Genomic DNA, 15,137 nt, shown 5'->3' on the forward strand with positions numbered 1-15,137 from the left:
TTGTCATTATGAAGTCAATTTAGTAACCTTTTTGTTGTTTTTGTTTTCTTTTTTAACTGGTTTCTCTTACGTCTCTCAGTTAGTTTTAGGAAACCCCATGCAACATGTGACTCATAAGCGCTGGGGGAATTCTTTTTTAATGCTTCTTAAAAATCAACCTAATTATTATGCATCGCTATAGCTTCAAAGATTATTGTTTACATTTCGTATTATTGCTGTTTAAATTCACTTACATCGAATGACGTCGGCCAAATATCAAACATTAATTGTGTTGTCAACAGATTGAATAAATAAATGTAAATAAAAAATGCAGACACACACACCTGTTATTAATTATTTATAACAAATTTAATGCTTCTACATTCTACATTCAGTTTCAGTTTAGCGAATGGGCATTGATTAGATTGCGAGTCGAGTGTAACAGGTGAACCGGTCCTGCGGCTACTCTGAGAGCTCGGAGCTCGGAGCTCGCACAACTCACAACTCACTGCTCACCACTCGCAGCTCTCATCTGGTGCGATGCTTTAAAAGCTTTGGCCGAGCGACGAGCAGCACTCAGTTGGCTAACGGTTGCCAGAGCGGGCACAGCTTGATTAAATTTGCAAAGAACAAAAAAAAAATAGAAACAGAAAAAGAAGAAACAAACGTAAACGTGAAACAACAAAAACAAAAAACAACAATAAAACGACAACAACAGAAAAGTGCAAATAATTAAAAGCAAGTCAACTTAAGTGCACAAACGGTGAGTGCGTGTGCCTCTTGGGCATATTTAAACAATTAATGTGCTTTACAAAATAGTACCACTTAAATGTCTACATGGGCGTATACGTAATCTTCTGCGAACTGACCTTTCAAGCGCTGCTTTAATTCAAATTTTAAGTCTACATTCAGCCTTGTCGACTGTTTTTTTTTTTAGCATTCCTACAATCGAATCAATTTTTGGCTTGTTCTGGTCTGGTTTTTAACAACTTTGTAGTTGTAGTAGTTGCAGCCTCAATGCCAAACCGCTTTGTCGACTGGTATTTATCCAAAAATAGGGCTTAAAACTGCCTTCAATAAAGGTTTTAAGCATTTTAACTATAAATGCAATTGAATTAACTTATAACTTGTCCACTTGGCACACAAAGTCTGTGCATAAAGCAAAGCAAACAAATTTGCAAAAGCAACTTTTTCCAATGGCTTCAACAAGTATTCTAAAACATACACTTGGGAAAAAAACCTTGTACATTAGTTGTCTAAAATAGATTTATTGCTTATGAATTATGCAAGAATGAAATAATGCAAATAAGACATGCAATGCATTGAAAAATTAAAGCTTTTATAAATAGTAAATAATAAAATAAATGAATAAATGTATTTAGATGTAAGCAGGGGACTGCGGTCAGCATGGAATATATTTTTGCCATATCAAAAATTGTTATTAATTAGATTAGTTTGCACTGATAACTATTATCAGAATAGTAATCTCGCATATAAGATTCACGTACGCACGTAGCACTAATATAAATAAAACTCTTTACTCACACTCATACTAACATTTACACGCTTTTACTAATCTAAAACTTGATTCATAACAAGCACAGTATTCAATCTAAAACACTCACTATTCATTAAACATGAGCAAAACTCCTACTAATATTACGATGCCCTTGAAAAGTGAGTGTAAATCGGCATCTAACACTGTGGTGGTAGATAAGCTGGATTCCAGGGTATCGGTGAGTGTTTCAAATGTCTCTAATTTTCGAATAATGTGTAAATTATATAAATTAACGATCGCTAATTAATATTGAATTGTTTGCATTACGCTTACAGATCGATATGGAGGCGCCCGAATTTAAAGATTTTGCCAAAACGATGGTGGATTATATAGCCAATTACTTGGAAAACATACGCGAAAGGTGAGTGCTTTACTTAATTAACATTTATTTTAATTTAAGGACACATTCTTATACATATTTATTATTTGTACATAAGTGTGCAAGTATGTGCGTAATTTATGTGCGACAGTTAAGGTATTGATGACAGTTATTCATTAACTTGATTTGATCTCACAATTCGAAAGTTCGCTCTGGTTGACCCAGGGTTAGACATATTTCCGTATCGATGTGAATGACTTTTTTATATTTCGAATTATTGTGAGTCATTGGAAAGTATCGGCCACATTTGTTCGCCCGTTTCGGCCTTCTGTTGTCTAACTGTTTAAGCCTTTCACAACGTTCTTTTTTTTTGCCAGTGTGTTTCGAAATTGCCGGCTAATTAATTACAACATTATAAGGTTTTTAGCTGCTTTGATGGCGTGTCAAGGTCAACTTTGTTAGTTACCTTCGGCTACCTTGTTCATTGTTCTTGAACAATTTTGTTTACTGGTATTATTGCCTCGAAACTTTCAGATCTCATATTATTTTGCTAATAATTTTTTAGTATTTTGTGATTTCATTCTGATTATCACGCAATTTGCTAATCGTGCATATTAATATTAATAATTGGTCAAATATTCATTTGTATTCTGTGAATAATTAGAAAAGGAAACATTTCTTGTCACTAAAAAGATTTGAATGTAAACAAGTCTTAAAGTTATTAAAGTCATTTACTACATATTGCTACATATTATGGCAATCTGATTCCAATTAAAATCGGTTAGGGTTTCTTATCTGATAGAGATAGAAAATAGATACAAATAGTTAAATACGTATTAGAACATTAAGATGGAAATGAACTGAATTAAGCCTAAAAGCCATTCGAGATTCTTTAAGCTTCTATTGATTTTTAATAAACTGGCAACAAGTGGCAAGTTGTGGGTGGGTTGTGTGGGTGGTTGGGTTTCTTGTTGCAATTCAATTTGCTGAAAACTTTGTTGGAGCTTTTCTGAATGGTTACTGATGAGGTTACTAATGAAATTGCTGTTGGCTGTCATTGTTCCTTGCAGGCGAGTGCTGCCGGAGGTGAAGCCTGGTTATTTGCAGCCACTGATACCAGAGACCGCACCGGAGAAGCCCGAGGATTGGCAGGATGTGATGAAGGACATTGAGAGAGTGATCATGCCGGGCGTGACCCACTGGCACAGTCCCAAATTCCATGCTTATTTCCCAACGGCCAACTCCTATCCGGCAATTGTGGCGGATATGCTGAGCGGTGCGATCGCCTGCATTGGATTCACCTGGATCGCGAGTCCAGCATGTACTGAGCTCGAAGTGGTCATGCTCGATTGGTTGGGCAAGATGCTGGACTTGCCGTCGGAGTTTCTGGCTTGTTCGGGTGGCAAAGGCGGCGGCGTCATTCAGGGCACAGCCAGCGAGTCCACTTTGGTGGCATTGCTGGGCGCCAAGGCGAAGAAGATGCAGGAGGTGAAGGCAGAGCATCCAGATTGGGATGAGCAGACGATCATTGGCAAACTAGTGGGCTATGCCTCCGCCCAGGCGCATTCCTCTGTGGAACGCGCTGGACTTTTGGGTGGCATCAAGCTGCGCTCGGTGCCGGCTGACGAGCACAATCGCCTACGTGGCGATGCTTTGGAGGCGGCAATCAAGCAAGATTTGGCTGATGGTCTGATACCCTTCTATGCCGTGGTCACCTTGGGCACCACAAACTCGTGCGCCTTCGATCGCCTGGATGAGTGCGGTCCGGTGGGCAACAAGCACAATGTGTGGGTGCATGTGGATGCTGCGTATGCCGGATCCGCTTTCATTTGCCCAGAGTATCGTCATTACATGAAGGGCATGGAGACCGCCGACTCGTTCAACTTCAATCCACACAAATGGATGTTGGTCAACTTCGATTGTTCGGCCATGTGGCTTAAGGATCCCAGCTGGGTGGTGAACGCATTCAATGTGGATCCACTGTACCTGAAGCATGACATGCAGGGCTCAGCACCCGACTATCGCCACTGGCAAATTCCACTGGGTCGCCGATTCCGTGCCCTCAAGCTCTGGTTTGTGCTGCGTCTGTACGGTGTGGAGAATCTTCAGGCTCACATTCGACGCCATTGTGGTTTTGCCAAGCAGTTCGGTGATCTCTGTGTGAAGGATGAGCGCTTTGAGCTTGCTTCCGAGGTGAATATGGGTCTGGTCTGCTTCCGGCTGAAGGGCAGCAATGAGCGCAACGAGGCGCTGCTCAAGCGCATCAATGGACGCGGCAATATACACATGGTGCCGGCCAAGATCCGCGATGTCTACTTCTTGCGCATGGCTGTTTGCTCCCGGTTCACACAAAGCGAGGACATGGAGTACTCGTGGAAGGAAGTTAGCGCTGCTGCTGATGAAATGGAGCAAAGTGAGGCAGCTGACGAAAAGTGAGCGGCAAAATAATCGAAGTATTAAAAGTGACATGTTTAGGGAATATTTTTACATTGGTCGCTCATCCATCTTTCAAATCGCAAACATAGAGAACTGATCCGACTTTTTACTTCCTAAAATATTTAATTTTCATTTAGCTAGCTAAATATATCTGAAATGCTTGACACATAATGTGGTATTCTCAAAGTGAAACGCGGAACAGTTCGCATAATCAGAAAATAAATCATCGTTATTATTGTTGTTGATGTTTTTAAATGCTATCCTATTTAATAAATGTGCTTAAATAATATTTAACAAATTTATAACTATTAATTTGGACTACAGCCTCTGAATTTGTATCGAAATATGCCAGGTGTGAGATTAGGCGCAATACTTCATGTTGTAAAAGTCAATGATGCGCTGCGCCTCGCGTATGCCGCTCGATCGTGCCCCATCTATGGTGCCAAAGCCGTTAAGTGCCGTCGCATCGCCGGCAAAGAGCAGCGTCGGTGCTGCATCCCCGAGCGGCGCCGCTAAGCTCTGCACATCCCGGGCGCTGCTGTTGACGGAGAAATAGGGTCGGCCGCCTAGATAGCAGGCCGAGCTATTCCAGTTCGAGCGCAACATGGCCTGCGGATAGGGAATACGCGGATTACAGAGACACTGGCGCAACAGATTCGTTATCTGCTCCAGCAGCGTTGCATCCGGCAGCTTCTCGATCTCATCATAGTAGCCGCCACCGACGCGTATTTCTAGAACATGCCTGCTGCTCGGCTGCTGAGATATTTCCACAACCTGTTGTGTCCAGCAACGCAGCGGATTAGCGCTGCTGACATCAGCGGCTTGCGTTTGAATTGGCTTCAGCAGTGAGCCCAATGGACGAAAATTTGATTTTAGCCAGTGATTGATAGGCCGTTTGTACGAAAGATAGATCTTGACGGGATTACCAAAGCCCAGATTCTGTATGGCTTGTAACTTATTCAGTGGGAGCATGGGCTTAAACAGCGCTGCCGAAAAGTTCTTCAACACACCCAGTGGCAGCGTGCAGATGATGTGATCAGCATGGTACAAACTGCCATCCAAGCAGCCAACAAGCTGGCATTCTGTTTGCGTTTTCCATTGTATCTGGCCAACTGGTTTGCCCGTCTGCAGCTGCTGGCCGCCCAAGTTGTGTGTTAGATCATTCACAATATTGTCCAGGCCAGTGGGCACGTAAATGGGATTCGATTCCTGCTCGAGTGGACAGCTGGTCACGTACTGGATATTCATATACTCCAGACAGCAGCCCAATATACTGCTGAAATCCTTGAAAAGTGACTGAAAGATTTCACGAGCCATTGTCTGTTCGCTGGGCAGCTTAAACGATGCACTTATGAGCTTATCACTCTCCGACTGAAAGTAGCTCATAACATTGTCCAGCGAGTGCAGATCACCTCCACTTTTCACCTTGTCACGTACCCTGTAGCCGCGACACAAGTCTCGAAACAGCGTGTCTATCAGCTCCACCATTCTGGGCGGAATGTTACTCTGCTGCCCCTCGCCCTCTGCGTGTATATATCTGACGCGCGTTGGCTGTTTGAGCTCTTTGGTCAATCCTTCGGCATTGCGTAACAGCTCGTACATGGAGTCGTGGGAGCCATCAATGTTAACCCACTTTGCACCCAGTTCGCAATATGTGTCGCCGAAACGTTTGGAGTTAATGCGACCCCCATAACGATCCGTTGCCTCCAGCACGAGTGTATTGTGAAATCCATTGGCCAGGAGATGCTGCGCAGCTGACAGGCCCGCCAGCCCACCACCAATGATAACAATTTGGGCATTCAGCTTTGTCGACTCCAAGTTGTAGTTGAAATCGTGACGGTTTCCATGCTGCTGCAGTCCGGTTACCTCCGCTTGAAGTGCCGCTGCATTGTATAAGCTGCGCCTGCTAGCTAGTCTATACATAACTAAACGAATGCAGAAATAATATTATTGAAAATACATTTAAACAGCAATACAAATTGGACTTACCATTGCAAATCAAAATCTCACCCGGCTTGGAAAAGTGTAGTTAATTTTGTAAAATCTGAATCGGTTGTGATTTATTTATATTTGATGTTTTCAATCGACCAAAATTTTGTCGCAATCAGACATATTTTCAAATGCTCTCACAATATATCAGATATTTTCTAACGTATTGCTTGTCAAGCAATGTTTTTTATTTTTATTAAATAGCTTAAATATCTTTGTACTCGGAACCTTGTTATGGTAAGCTCATGCAAGTACAATAAATATCGTGTATTAAATCAATTTTTGGTCGCAAGCGTATTTTGTATTCGTCTTGCCACTTTTACTTTTGTTTATTAATATCGTTTGCACATCCCGATATTGTATATCGATATTGTATAGGTATGTACACACTGTTTTAAGGGCGGCAAGATTTCAAATTTATTCTGATTAATTATTTAATGAGTTTTTACAATACCATAGTGTAGTCTATTTTATTAATTAATCGAACAGTCTAAGATTGATATTAAATGTGCCCTTTAAACTTTGAAATGCGGGCCTAAACTGCTGTCGATGGTTGTCGGGATGAAATGCTTTTATTGAGAGTCTGGTATTGCCACTGTTTGTTGAGTAATTATATGAACATCTGTTTGTATCTGTTGCTGTTTGGCATCACTGTTTACTTTTACTTATTAATATCGTATGCTCATGACGATATTTTATATCGGTATTGGATAGTTATGTACATTTTCGCACACTGTTTTAAAGGCGGTAAGCTTTTAAATTTATTCTGTTTAAAATTTTAATATGTATTTCCAAAATCAGAGTATGCTCATTTATTTATAATTATATTTTTATCCATTTATTAAACCTTAACTTTTTGCTACATTGCCAACGATCAGACCAACTAAAATTAAATTAAGCATAAATATTGTCTACATAAGTAAGTTTGAATGTTGAAGTTGGAGTAGTTTTGAACTAGCGGCGCAAAGTTTCATTCGTTAGCTGTAGTCCAGTTAGATGATGCGATAGGTCGGTTATATCTCCAGCCTTTCGAGCATTCACCTGATCCTCGGCACAGATTGCTGTCAATTGTGTCTCAATCTCCGTCCAGGCAAACTCAATGTCTGATGGCTTAGGATCCATGCCGCATATGGAAAAACGCAGAAACAGCCGACCACAATGCTCCGCCTTGACCATGTAAATCTTCTTGCGCTCCATCAGACGATGCTGAAGCTGTGCCGTGATCTCATTGTCGCCCTTCGCACGAAAGCAAACCAATCCCAAGGCACGTGGTGCCACCACCTCGAAGCGCTTATCTGCCTTAACCGCCCTCTCAAACTGGATAGCCAAATCGATGTGCTTGCGCATTGTGGCACGAAGACCCTCAGCGCCTAGCGTGCGGAATGTTATCCATACTTTGAGGGCGCGAAAACGCCGACCGAGAGGGATCTGCCAGTGGCGGAAATCAGGGATCTTTGTCTGGTCATCATGCTTGTGTTTTAGATAGATGCGATCCACATTGAAACTGTCCACCACATTGTTGGCATCGCGCACCCACATCGCCGCACAGTCAAAGCTGACCTGCATAAACTTGTGTAAGTTAAAGTTCAGTGAGTCCACACGATCCAAGCCTCGACGCAGTTCGGCGCACTCATCCAGAGCAAAGGCGCCGCCTGCGTAGGCTGCATCCACATGCAGCCACACCTGATACTGCTCACAGATGCTGGCCAACGATTCGATGTCATCGTAGGCGCATGTACCCGTTGTTCCCAGCGTGGCTATACATATGACTGGTATCAAACCGGCAGCCACATCCTTCTCAATTGCTTTCTGTAGCGTTGCGCCACGAAAGATGAGATCTTCATCGGCGGGCAGCAGTTTCATGCGTATGGCTGCCAACAGGCCTGCCTTCTCTATGCAACTGTTGCTCTGATCAGAGGAGTAGGCAATCAATTTGCCGCGTATATCGCTCTCACTCATCTCCGGGTGGTTTTCGCGTTCCTTGCGTACGGCCTGTTCGCGGGCCGCCAGGACAGCTACAAGGACAGACTCGCTGGCGGATCCCTGAATCACGCCACCGCCTGGACCATCGTCCTCGTGCAAAAAATGTTTAGGTAAATGCAAGAATTTGGCCAGCCAGTCCATGACGACCATTTCGAGCTCAGTGCATGCAGGACTGCAGATCTGTGAGAAAGGAGAACGTTAAAGGTACACATTAATAATAATTTATGATTTAATTAAATGACAATTGCATTTTCTATAATACATAGTGGATAATTAAGACAATAGAATTTGCTTTAAGGTATTTAAGATTGCATGTTTTAGTTGCAAGCATTTTAACAATCGAATCATTTCATGCTCTGTAAACTTAAATTAATGATAAATAAATAAGTCGTAAAAAAGTCACCAAACAACGTTAAAAGTGAACTTGACCGAGTCCCCGGATTAAAACAATACTCTTTTTGATTTCCCTTTCCTTTTCTTTTCCGTTGGCTCTTTAGCAACCTGTTTGTCGAGTTCTTTGAGTGTCGCAGCTTTCACTGCCCAGATTGAACAAAGGGCTTGTATTGAGCTTGATTGAACAATGAATAATGCGAAGATTTCACCTGTACGTACCCAACTGAAGCCAACGATGCCGTATCCGGTGGCTATGAGTTCGCCCACTAAAGATGGATAGGAAATACAGGTGGGAAAGTAGGCATGCATGTTGGGTGACTGCCAGTGGGTGATGCCTGGCTTTATCACGCGATTGATGTCCGTTAGAATCTCTGGCCAAGCTTCGGGTGTCTCGGGCATCTTCTTGGGCAGCAGTGGCAAAAGGTAGCCGGGCTCGACGGAGGGCAGTATATCATTTTCGCGAATATTCTCCAGATAGTCGGCGACGAAGTCAACGGCAGCTTTGCCAAACTCCCGAAACTCTTTGGCGTTCATTTTGCAATGCTGTCACGTTGTCGATGTGGAATCAATTTAAGATGTGATTTTTGTTCCTATTGTTGTTAAGCGCGTTTCTATTTGCACTTTTTACGATTTGTTTGTCTCTAGTTTGTTTACAAAGTTCGAAACAGTCGCCCCACTACTGTGCACCAAAGTGTTGTCGATCTTCTTGACTTGTTGCCACCGCGAAGTTAACGTTAACTCTGCTGTCACGAGCAGAGAGTGCACCGCTTTTTATACCTACAGGGCCGGAGCCCACTCAGAGCCGGAAACTGAGCCACAGTCAGAAAACAGAAACAGAGCCCGATTTAGCGACTCTTAAATGCCGCTCTCTAAACACCACAAATGCAAATGTTAGCTTTTGGCTAGGTTTGTCTAATTACAATAAACAAAACGGACAATGGATATTATTTATCTGGCAAAGCAATTAATGCGTTATTGCTGCCGTATCGAAATTGTAACAATATATTATATTATTTATATTTTATGTGCTACTTTTTTTTTTGGAATAACGTAATATAATTGTTAAAGTGAAAATATAATGATATAAACTAAATTTCAAACTTATAGTGCAGAGTTTTGGCTTTTGATTTATATTTTAATATATAAAATGCATTTTATCTATTAAATGTTTCCAAATAGAGCATATTACTTCGATTTAAATCTTAAGGCTACTTAACACTACTGTTCATCAACGTAATTGATCAACATCTTTGTTATAGGAGTATCTGCACCCATCATTAAACTTTTGCTTCAGCATTTCGCGCTTAGACAAACTTTTGACTGTTTTCAACTGTTCCCAATTGTGCTAAACTGTTCTCCTTACCCAACTGGTTTCTCTTTAAAGCATTGCTCTTATTACTTTCCCATCATCTGAATGACTTTTTTTTGTAACTTTGCTGCCGGGATTTCAACTCGTACATAAAATAAACTATTATATTGCACATAAATCTAAAGTTTGTGCGTAAGCTTTTATTATGATACTAATTGTTATCACACAATCTGGCAAAGCAACTTTTGTTGGTTATGCATTGTTATGGCAAAATTTCGCATTGCTAGACTCTCTCCCCATAAAATATGGTAAAAGGGGCCATAAAAAGAGTGTGCAAAATATACTTTTCAGAGAGTCAGCAATATCCTTTCTTCATCACATATGTATTAAAAGTTTCAGTATTGCCTCTAATCCTGTATCATTCATGAAACTAATCTGTTCTTTATATGCCATATGTACATATATTGTTAAAGTTAACGTTTGAAACTTACCCAACTGAATCCCAAAACTCCAATTCCAGCAATAAGCAGCTCTCCAATTATGGAGCCAGCCGATGTGGATGATGGAAAGAAGGCATTAAAGTACGGCGATTGCCAATGGGTCAATCCGGGCAGTATAATCCGCTCCATGTCATTAAGAATTTGGCGCCAATGCTCCGGCTGCTCGGGTATTTGCCTGGGAAGCTGGTTGATGACATCGAAGGGCTGTACGCTAGATAGCACATTTCTGTGAAAGTAGCGATTGTTTAATAATATAACAAACACACACACACACAAACCTCTGACGGATGTTGCTCAAATAGTTGATAATGAACTCAATTGAGGCGTGACCAAATTCGCGAAATTCGTCAAAGTCCATTTTAAGAGAAGAGAACACGTGTCGACGAGTAGTTGTAATATAGTAGATCCTATCCTAATGATGTGCTATATTTTAATCTGTTTATATTTGCTGCGCTGTTTGACTTTTGCACTTGTTTACCGTTGACATTCGGATCTACTAATGAACTCGCTGCGACATGTCAAAGCGTCGACAAGCGATTTGAATCCAACGATTCAACGTAGGCCGTTTGTGCACAGTAAAAACTTTCAAACAATACTTGAAGAGCAGTCAACACACGCCGACATTACATACTTAAATATGTGTAAAAATGTGCACAGCCAGCAAGTTTTTGGTTACCATTGGCGAGATTTATGTAACTCTGATGATGTTCAGAAACGACATTAAGACCGTTTATAGCGTAAGCATGATTACAATAAAAAAAACGAGAAAGAACCGCTATCTTAGCCATGTCGAACATTACATACGCTTGCAGATGGATCGAAATATCATTATTAGTACAACGATATGATAAGAAAAAGAACTCCTCTTCTCTCTTCTTCTTCTATATGACATAGTGAGCCGATCCTAAGCCAAAGACAAGTTGACTACATAGAAATATAAGAATATATATCTACATCTATATTCTGATTTGGTTGCTAGCCAAGAATATATACTTTAGGCATTTGGAAATGTCTCTTTCAATGCGTTACAAAATGACTGACAAAATAATATTACCGCATGCAAGGGCACACAAAAACAAAATAACATGAACATCGTCGAAGATATTTTAATGGAAAGCGTTTAATCGTCTAATTAACTGAATACACCGCCCAAAACCTGTTGGTCTGTTAAAAAATAAAAACACATTCAATTATTAATCCAGACTGAAATGAGTTCTTAAGCAATGGAAACATTTGCTCAGTTGGATGCATAAGACTTAAAATTAAATTATTAATTAAGTGTATGCCAAATTGTGGTTTAAGATTTTGGGCATTATTCTTTATTTGTTTTGAATTTTTTGATACGTCTGCGTAATTTATGTCGTTTACTATCTTGTTTGCTCTACCATTTCTTTCACTGCAACTAATGGATAATTCATTGTGGTCACAATCCGGTTTATAATTACTATAATCTTTTGTCAACTGGCAAAAATCACACTATATGGCTAACATGCATAACATTTCCCAGCTCTATTAGATACCAACTGACCATTCCGCCCAGTCATGCGACTGTGCTCGAAATTTTGAAAGTCACAGTCACACTCTATTGATGATGGCTCGATTAGATTCATCTATTTTGTAAGCGCAGCTCGGACGGGTAGTGCATCGTCGTCGGAGTGGCCCCACCAAGGGGGCCACTGCATTTCACAAGACTGGGTCGCTTTTTTTGTTTGTATTTTCAATTTCAGGGTCATGCTCTAATTTAGTTCCGTTATTAACAAAGTTATGTATGAGGAAAGATTGTGGAGCAAAGTTCATTTAATATTTATTTAAGCCAACAGACGAAAATGCAATGCAAAATTTGGTTTTCTCTTAACTATATTATTATAGGTAACAAAATTTGAACAAGCTAAAATGTTTAGTAAATGAATAAAAGTTAACTCCTTAAAAGTTTATATTTACTGTGTTTTGTATTTTATACAAAAAGTAGATAGGGATAAATATGTACAAGTAATAAATAAGATTAAATTATTAATTTATATAATTTATAATTTTGTTTATAATTTAAGAAATAAATGTATTGAGTGCCCCTTGTATTGATGGCTTAATAGGAGCCTTCATATTAAGAGCACTCTCGTGCTCTGAAACTCGGTCAGGGTATGACCACTAGCTGTTGTTCTCCACAAAGGTCCATCATTGTGGTTCGGGGTGTCAGTCTGTGGGGTCCAAAGTGTTTGGCGCTCTCTAAGCGGTTCATAAATAAATGTGAAAACAAAATGCCCTGCAGACGGATAGGCGGACGGGTAATGTACATGTATGCATGTGTACCCGTAAACACCCTCCCAACGAAAGTCAGTAAGAGAGCTCAACTAAGAAATGCCCTGTAGAACATAGGGACAGCTAACTACTGAGGGAATAAAAAGTTGACAAGTTAACAGATATTTGTATAAATCGGATATAAATATATATATGCACTATTCGAAAAGATATGCTTAACGTATTTACAGGGTATATAAGTGGCAGTGACAGTGTGCTTTGGCGCACAGGGTGACCCTTGCTAGCCAACAAAAATGATTGACTGTTACGGCGCTCTGCGTCTGCTGCATTGCGCAGCCGCTGGAACGAGTTTAACCCTTGAACAAGCCACCCAACCCAATGCAGCCCAACCACCCACCCAACCAAGCGAATTCCAGTTTAATGGCGTCGGCAGCAGCGATAAGATAACGAACTCTCGCGCATGACCAAAAATTGCGGCGGGGCATTTATTGTTGCTGTTGCCTACTATTTTCTTTTTTTTTGTTGTTATCAACGATTTCCAATGTTTTCAATATAAAGGGGCGGTGCTTGCTTTCAGCCTGGAAGCCAGGCAAAACTTGTCATGTTTTTGTTGGTGTTGCTTTTGTTGTTTTCGTGTGTTGACCGCGCGTATTGACTTGGACTTTTGTGTTAAGTTTCTCATATTTGTGCTATGCCACTGCCGCCGCTGACTTTTAAGTGCTGTTGACTGTTGTTTTGGGGCCACAGCGAAGGTGTCGCCAGGCGTTGGCTCATTTCTGTTCTTGTTCTTGTTGTTATTGTTGTTGTTGTTGTTGGTGTTGTTGCTGCTGCGTTTGCTGCTGCCGCCAACGCCGCAGTGCTTTTTCCCAGTTATAACTCGAAATTCTTGAGAGGCAAACTTTTGCAAAAGTTTTAGGTTTCACAAAATATTGTAATGCTGCCTGCATAGCGGACAAGTACGAGAACGGAAACGGAACGGGAATAGGTATAGGATTTGGGGTACGGTCCTAGAAATGGTGACTGTTAAATGCCAACTGGTAACTGTGGTGGGCTGGGGCAGTGGCAGTGGCACTGGCAGTGACAGTGGTCGGGGCAAAGTGGCAGGCAAAGTTGAGCATAACATGGCGCATACTAAAAGCAGCATAAAAATGTCGACAACGTCGCCGTTGCCATTGTTGTGTTGCCTTGCTCGCTAGCTGCTGCTGGCTGCCAGCCTGCATTTTACCATATCATTTGTGTCACATTAAGATCAATTGGTAAACACACTCACACACACACACACACACATACACAGACAGAGAAGCATACTCCTGCACACACAAAAAGGGAAACGACATAAAAAGTATCGTAAAAGTCAAATAAAAAAAGCTCAAACAACAACAACAACAACAACAATAACGAAAGTCACTAATGCAGGAGCAGCGACAGCAGCGACAACGGCAACAAAAGCGACAAAAAGTGCGCAAAAAATGCAGCCCGAGTGCCACAAATAGCAGGCAACAAAATACAAAAATACAGAAATACAAAAAAGAAAACGAAAAGGAAGAAAGAAAGAAAGAACTCACAAACAACGCAGCAGGCGGCCGTCAGTTGCTTTCTGCCAGTGTTGCCATGCCCCGTCATGCCGTGTCGTGTCGTACCGTGCCATGCTCTCCGCTCTGCTCTGTGCGTTGCGTTGCGTTGCTATCCGTTAGCCGCCGCCATTTTGTCGCAGCTTGCCGTCGCCTTGCCAATTGCCGTCGCAAAATGGCGTTCGCGTAAATGTTTCGAATTCAAAATTTAAGTGCATCCGAAACGACAAAATTCTTTAAATTGTCGGTTGAAATCAAATAATTCGATAAATACGAGTAAATCAATTAATTTCGTTAAACGTAATAAAACAAAAAAAAAAATGAAAAACACGTGACTTAAAAAATGCAATGTTCAATCAAAGTGCTTATTTTTTTGTGGCAACTTTGAAGTCAGTGGAATTGGCACTGGTAAAGTGACGCTGTTAACACAAAATATAAATAATGCAACATTTGCTACAAAATAGTTCATAAGTAGAATTGATATAACATTTAAAGTGAATCATTTATCATTATTTCGAAATTCCAAGACAAGTTGACGGCAATGTTTAACATTTCGGTAGCTAGCTACTTGGAAATTTATGCATAATTATGTAATGAACAGATTGGCATCATTCGCATTTAGAACTCAACTCAAAACAATACTACACAGTACACTGTAAACAAGCAATACGTAGAGATACCACTTGCTATGTACTTCGGCATATTGAAATTGTTCTTGAGCAGACACTTGGAGCTGCTAGTCGAACTATAAGAGTCCACATTGATATAGAAAAGCAATGAGTATAGTCTAAAGCACAGCGTCGTGAAGAACACAACACACACTCGCACACACACTTGTACACAC

General features: G+C 40.9%; 3 protein-coding genes across 5 annotated transcripts; 1 reads left to right on the forward strand and 2 right to left on the reverse strand.

Annotated features, from left to right (window-relative positions):
* Positions 1-675: 675 nt before the first annotated feature.
* Positions 676-4,573, forward strand: LOC6566597 (aromatic-L-amino-acid decarboxylase). 2 transcript variants are annotated; one of them, XM_032739715.2, is made up of 3 exons: positions 676-742; positions 1,813-1,898; positions 2,927-4,573. In XM_032739715.2, exons 2-3 carry the CDS (start codon positions 1,819-1,821, stop codon positions 4,290-4,292), a joined length of 1,446 nt encoding a protein of 481 aa, XP_032595606.1. In that variant the 5' UTR covers positions 676-742; positions 1,813-1,818; the 3' UTR covers positions 4,293-4,573. The 2 variants fall into 2 exon arrangements, with proteins under 2 accessions (XP_032595606.1, XP_001992815.1); XM_001992779.2 differs by lacking the exon at positions 676-742 and adding an exon at positions 1,614-1,715.
* On the reverse strand, positions 4,495-6,441 carry LOC6566598 (protein anon-37Cs). Its single transcript, XM_001992780.2, has 2 exons — positions 6,282-6,441; positions 4,495-6,217 (listed from the first exon to the last, which is right to left on the reverse strand). Exon 2 carries the CDS (start codon positions 6,213-6,215, stop codon positions 4,653-4,655), a length of 1,563 nt encoding a protein of 520 aa, XP_001992816.1. The 5' UTR covers positions 6,216-6,217; positions 6,282-6,441; the 3' UTR covers positions 4,495-4,652.
* Positions 6,442-7,069: 628 nt separating this feature from the next.
* Positions 7,070-10,865, reverse strand: LOC6566401 (3,4-dihydroxyphenylacetaldehyde synthase 2). 2 transcript variants are annotated; one of them, XM_032739476.2, is made up of 3 exons: positions 10,745-10,865; positions 10,458-10,692; positions 7,070-8,444 (listed from the first exon to the last, which is right to left on the reverse strand). In XM_032739476.2, exons 1-3 carry the CDS (start codon positions 10,822-10,824, stop codon positions 7,236-7,238), a joined length of 1,524 nt encoding a protein of 507 aa, XP_032595367.1. In that variant the 5' UTR covers positions 10,825-10,865; the 3' UTR covers positions 7,070-7,235. The 2 variants fall into 2 exon arrangements, with proteins under 2 accessions (XP_032595367.1, XP_032595366.1); XM_032739475.1 differs by lacking the exons at positions 10,458-10,692; positions 10,745-10,865 and adding an exon at positions 8,877-9,399.
* Between the last annotated feature and the right edge of the window lie 4,272 nt (positions 10,866-15,137).

Source organism: Drosophila grimshawi, unplaced genomic scaffold, assembly GCF_018153295.1.
Source record: "Drosophila grimshawi isolate 15287-2541.00 unplaced genomic scaffold, ASM1815329v1 contig_1377, whole genome shotgun sequence".
Taxonomy (NCBI): Eukaryota; Metazoa; Arthropoda; class Insecta; order Diptera; family Drosophilidae; genus Drosophila; species Drosophila grimshawi.

Coding starts and splice junctions, on each gene's coding strand:
- LOC6566401 (XM_032739476.2), bottom strand. CDS start 10,824: ATGGACTTTGACGAATTTCGCGAATTTGGTCACGCCTCAATTGAGTTC. Junction 10,693..10,744: donor TTGAGCAACATCCGTCAGAG/GTTTGTGTGTGT, acceptor CTACTTTCACAG/AAATGTGCTATCTAGCGTAC. Junction 8,445..10,457: donor GAGTTTTGGGATTCAGTTGG/GTAAGTTTCAAA, acceptor CCTTTCTCACAG/ATCTGCAGTCCTGCATGCAC.
- LOC6566597 (XM_001992779.2), top strand. CDS start 1,617: ATGAGCAAAACTCCTACTAATATTACGATGCCCTTGAAAAGTGAGTGT. Junction 1,716..1,812: donor AGCTGGATTCCAGGGTATCG/GTGAGTGTTTCA, acceptor TTACGCTTACAG/ATCGATATGGAGGCGCCCGA. Junction 1,899..2,926: donor TTGGAAAACATACGCGAAAG/GTGAGTGCTTTA, acceptor TGTTCCTTGCAG/GCGAGTGCTGCCGGAGGTGA.
- LOC6566598 (XM_001992780.2), bottom strand. CDS start 6,215: ATGTATAGACTAGCTAGCAGGCGCAGCTTATACAATGCAGCGGCACTT.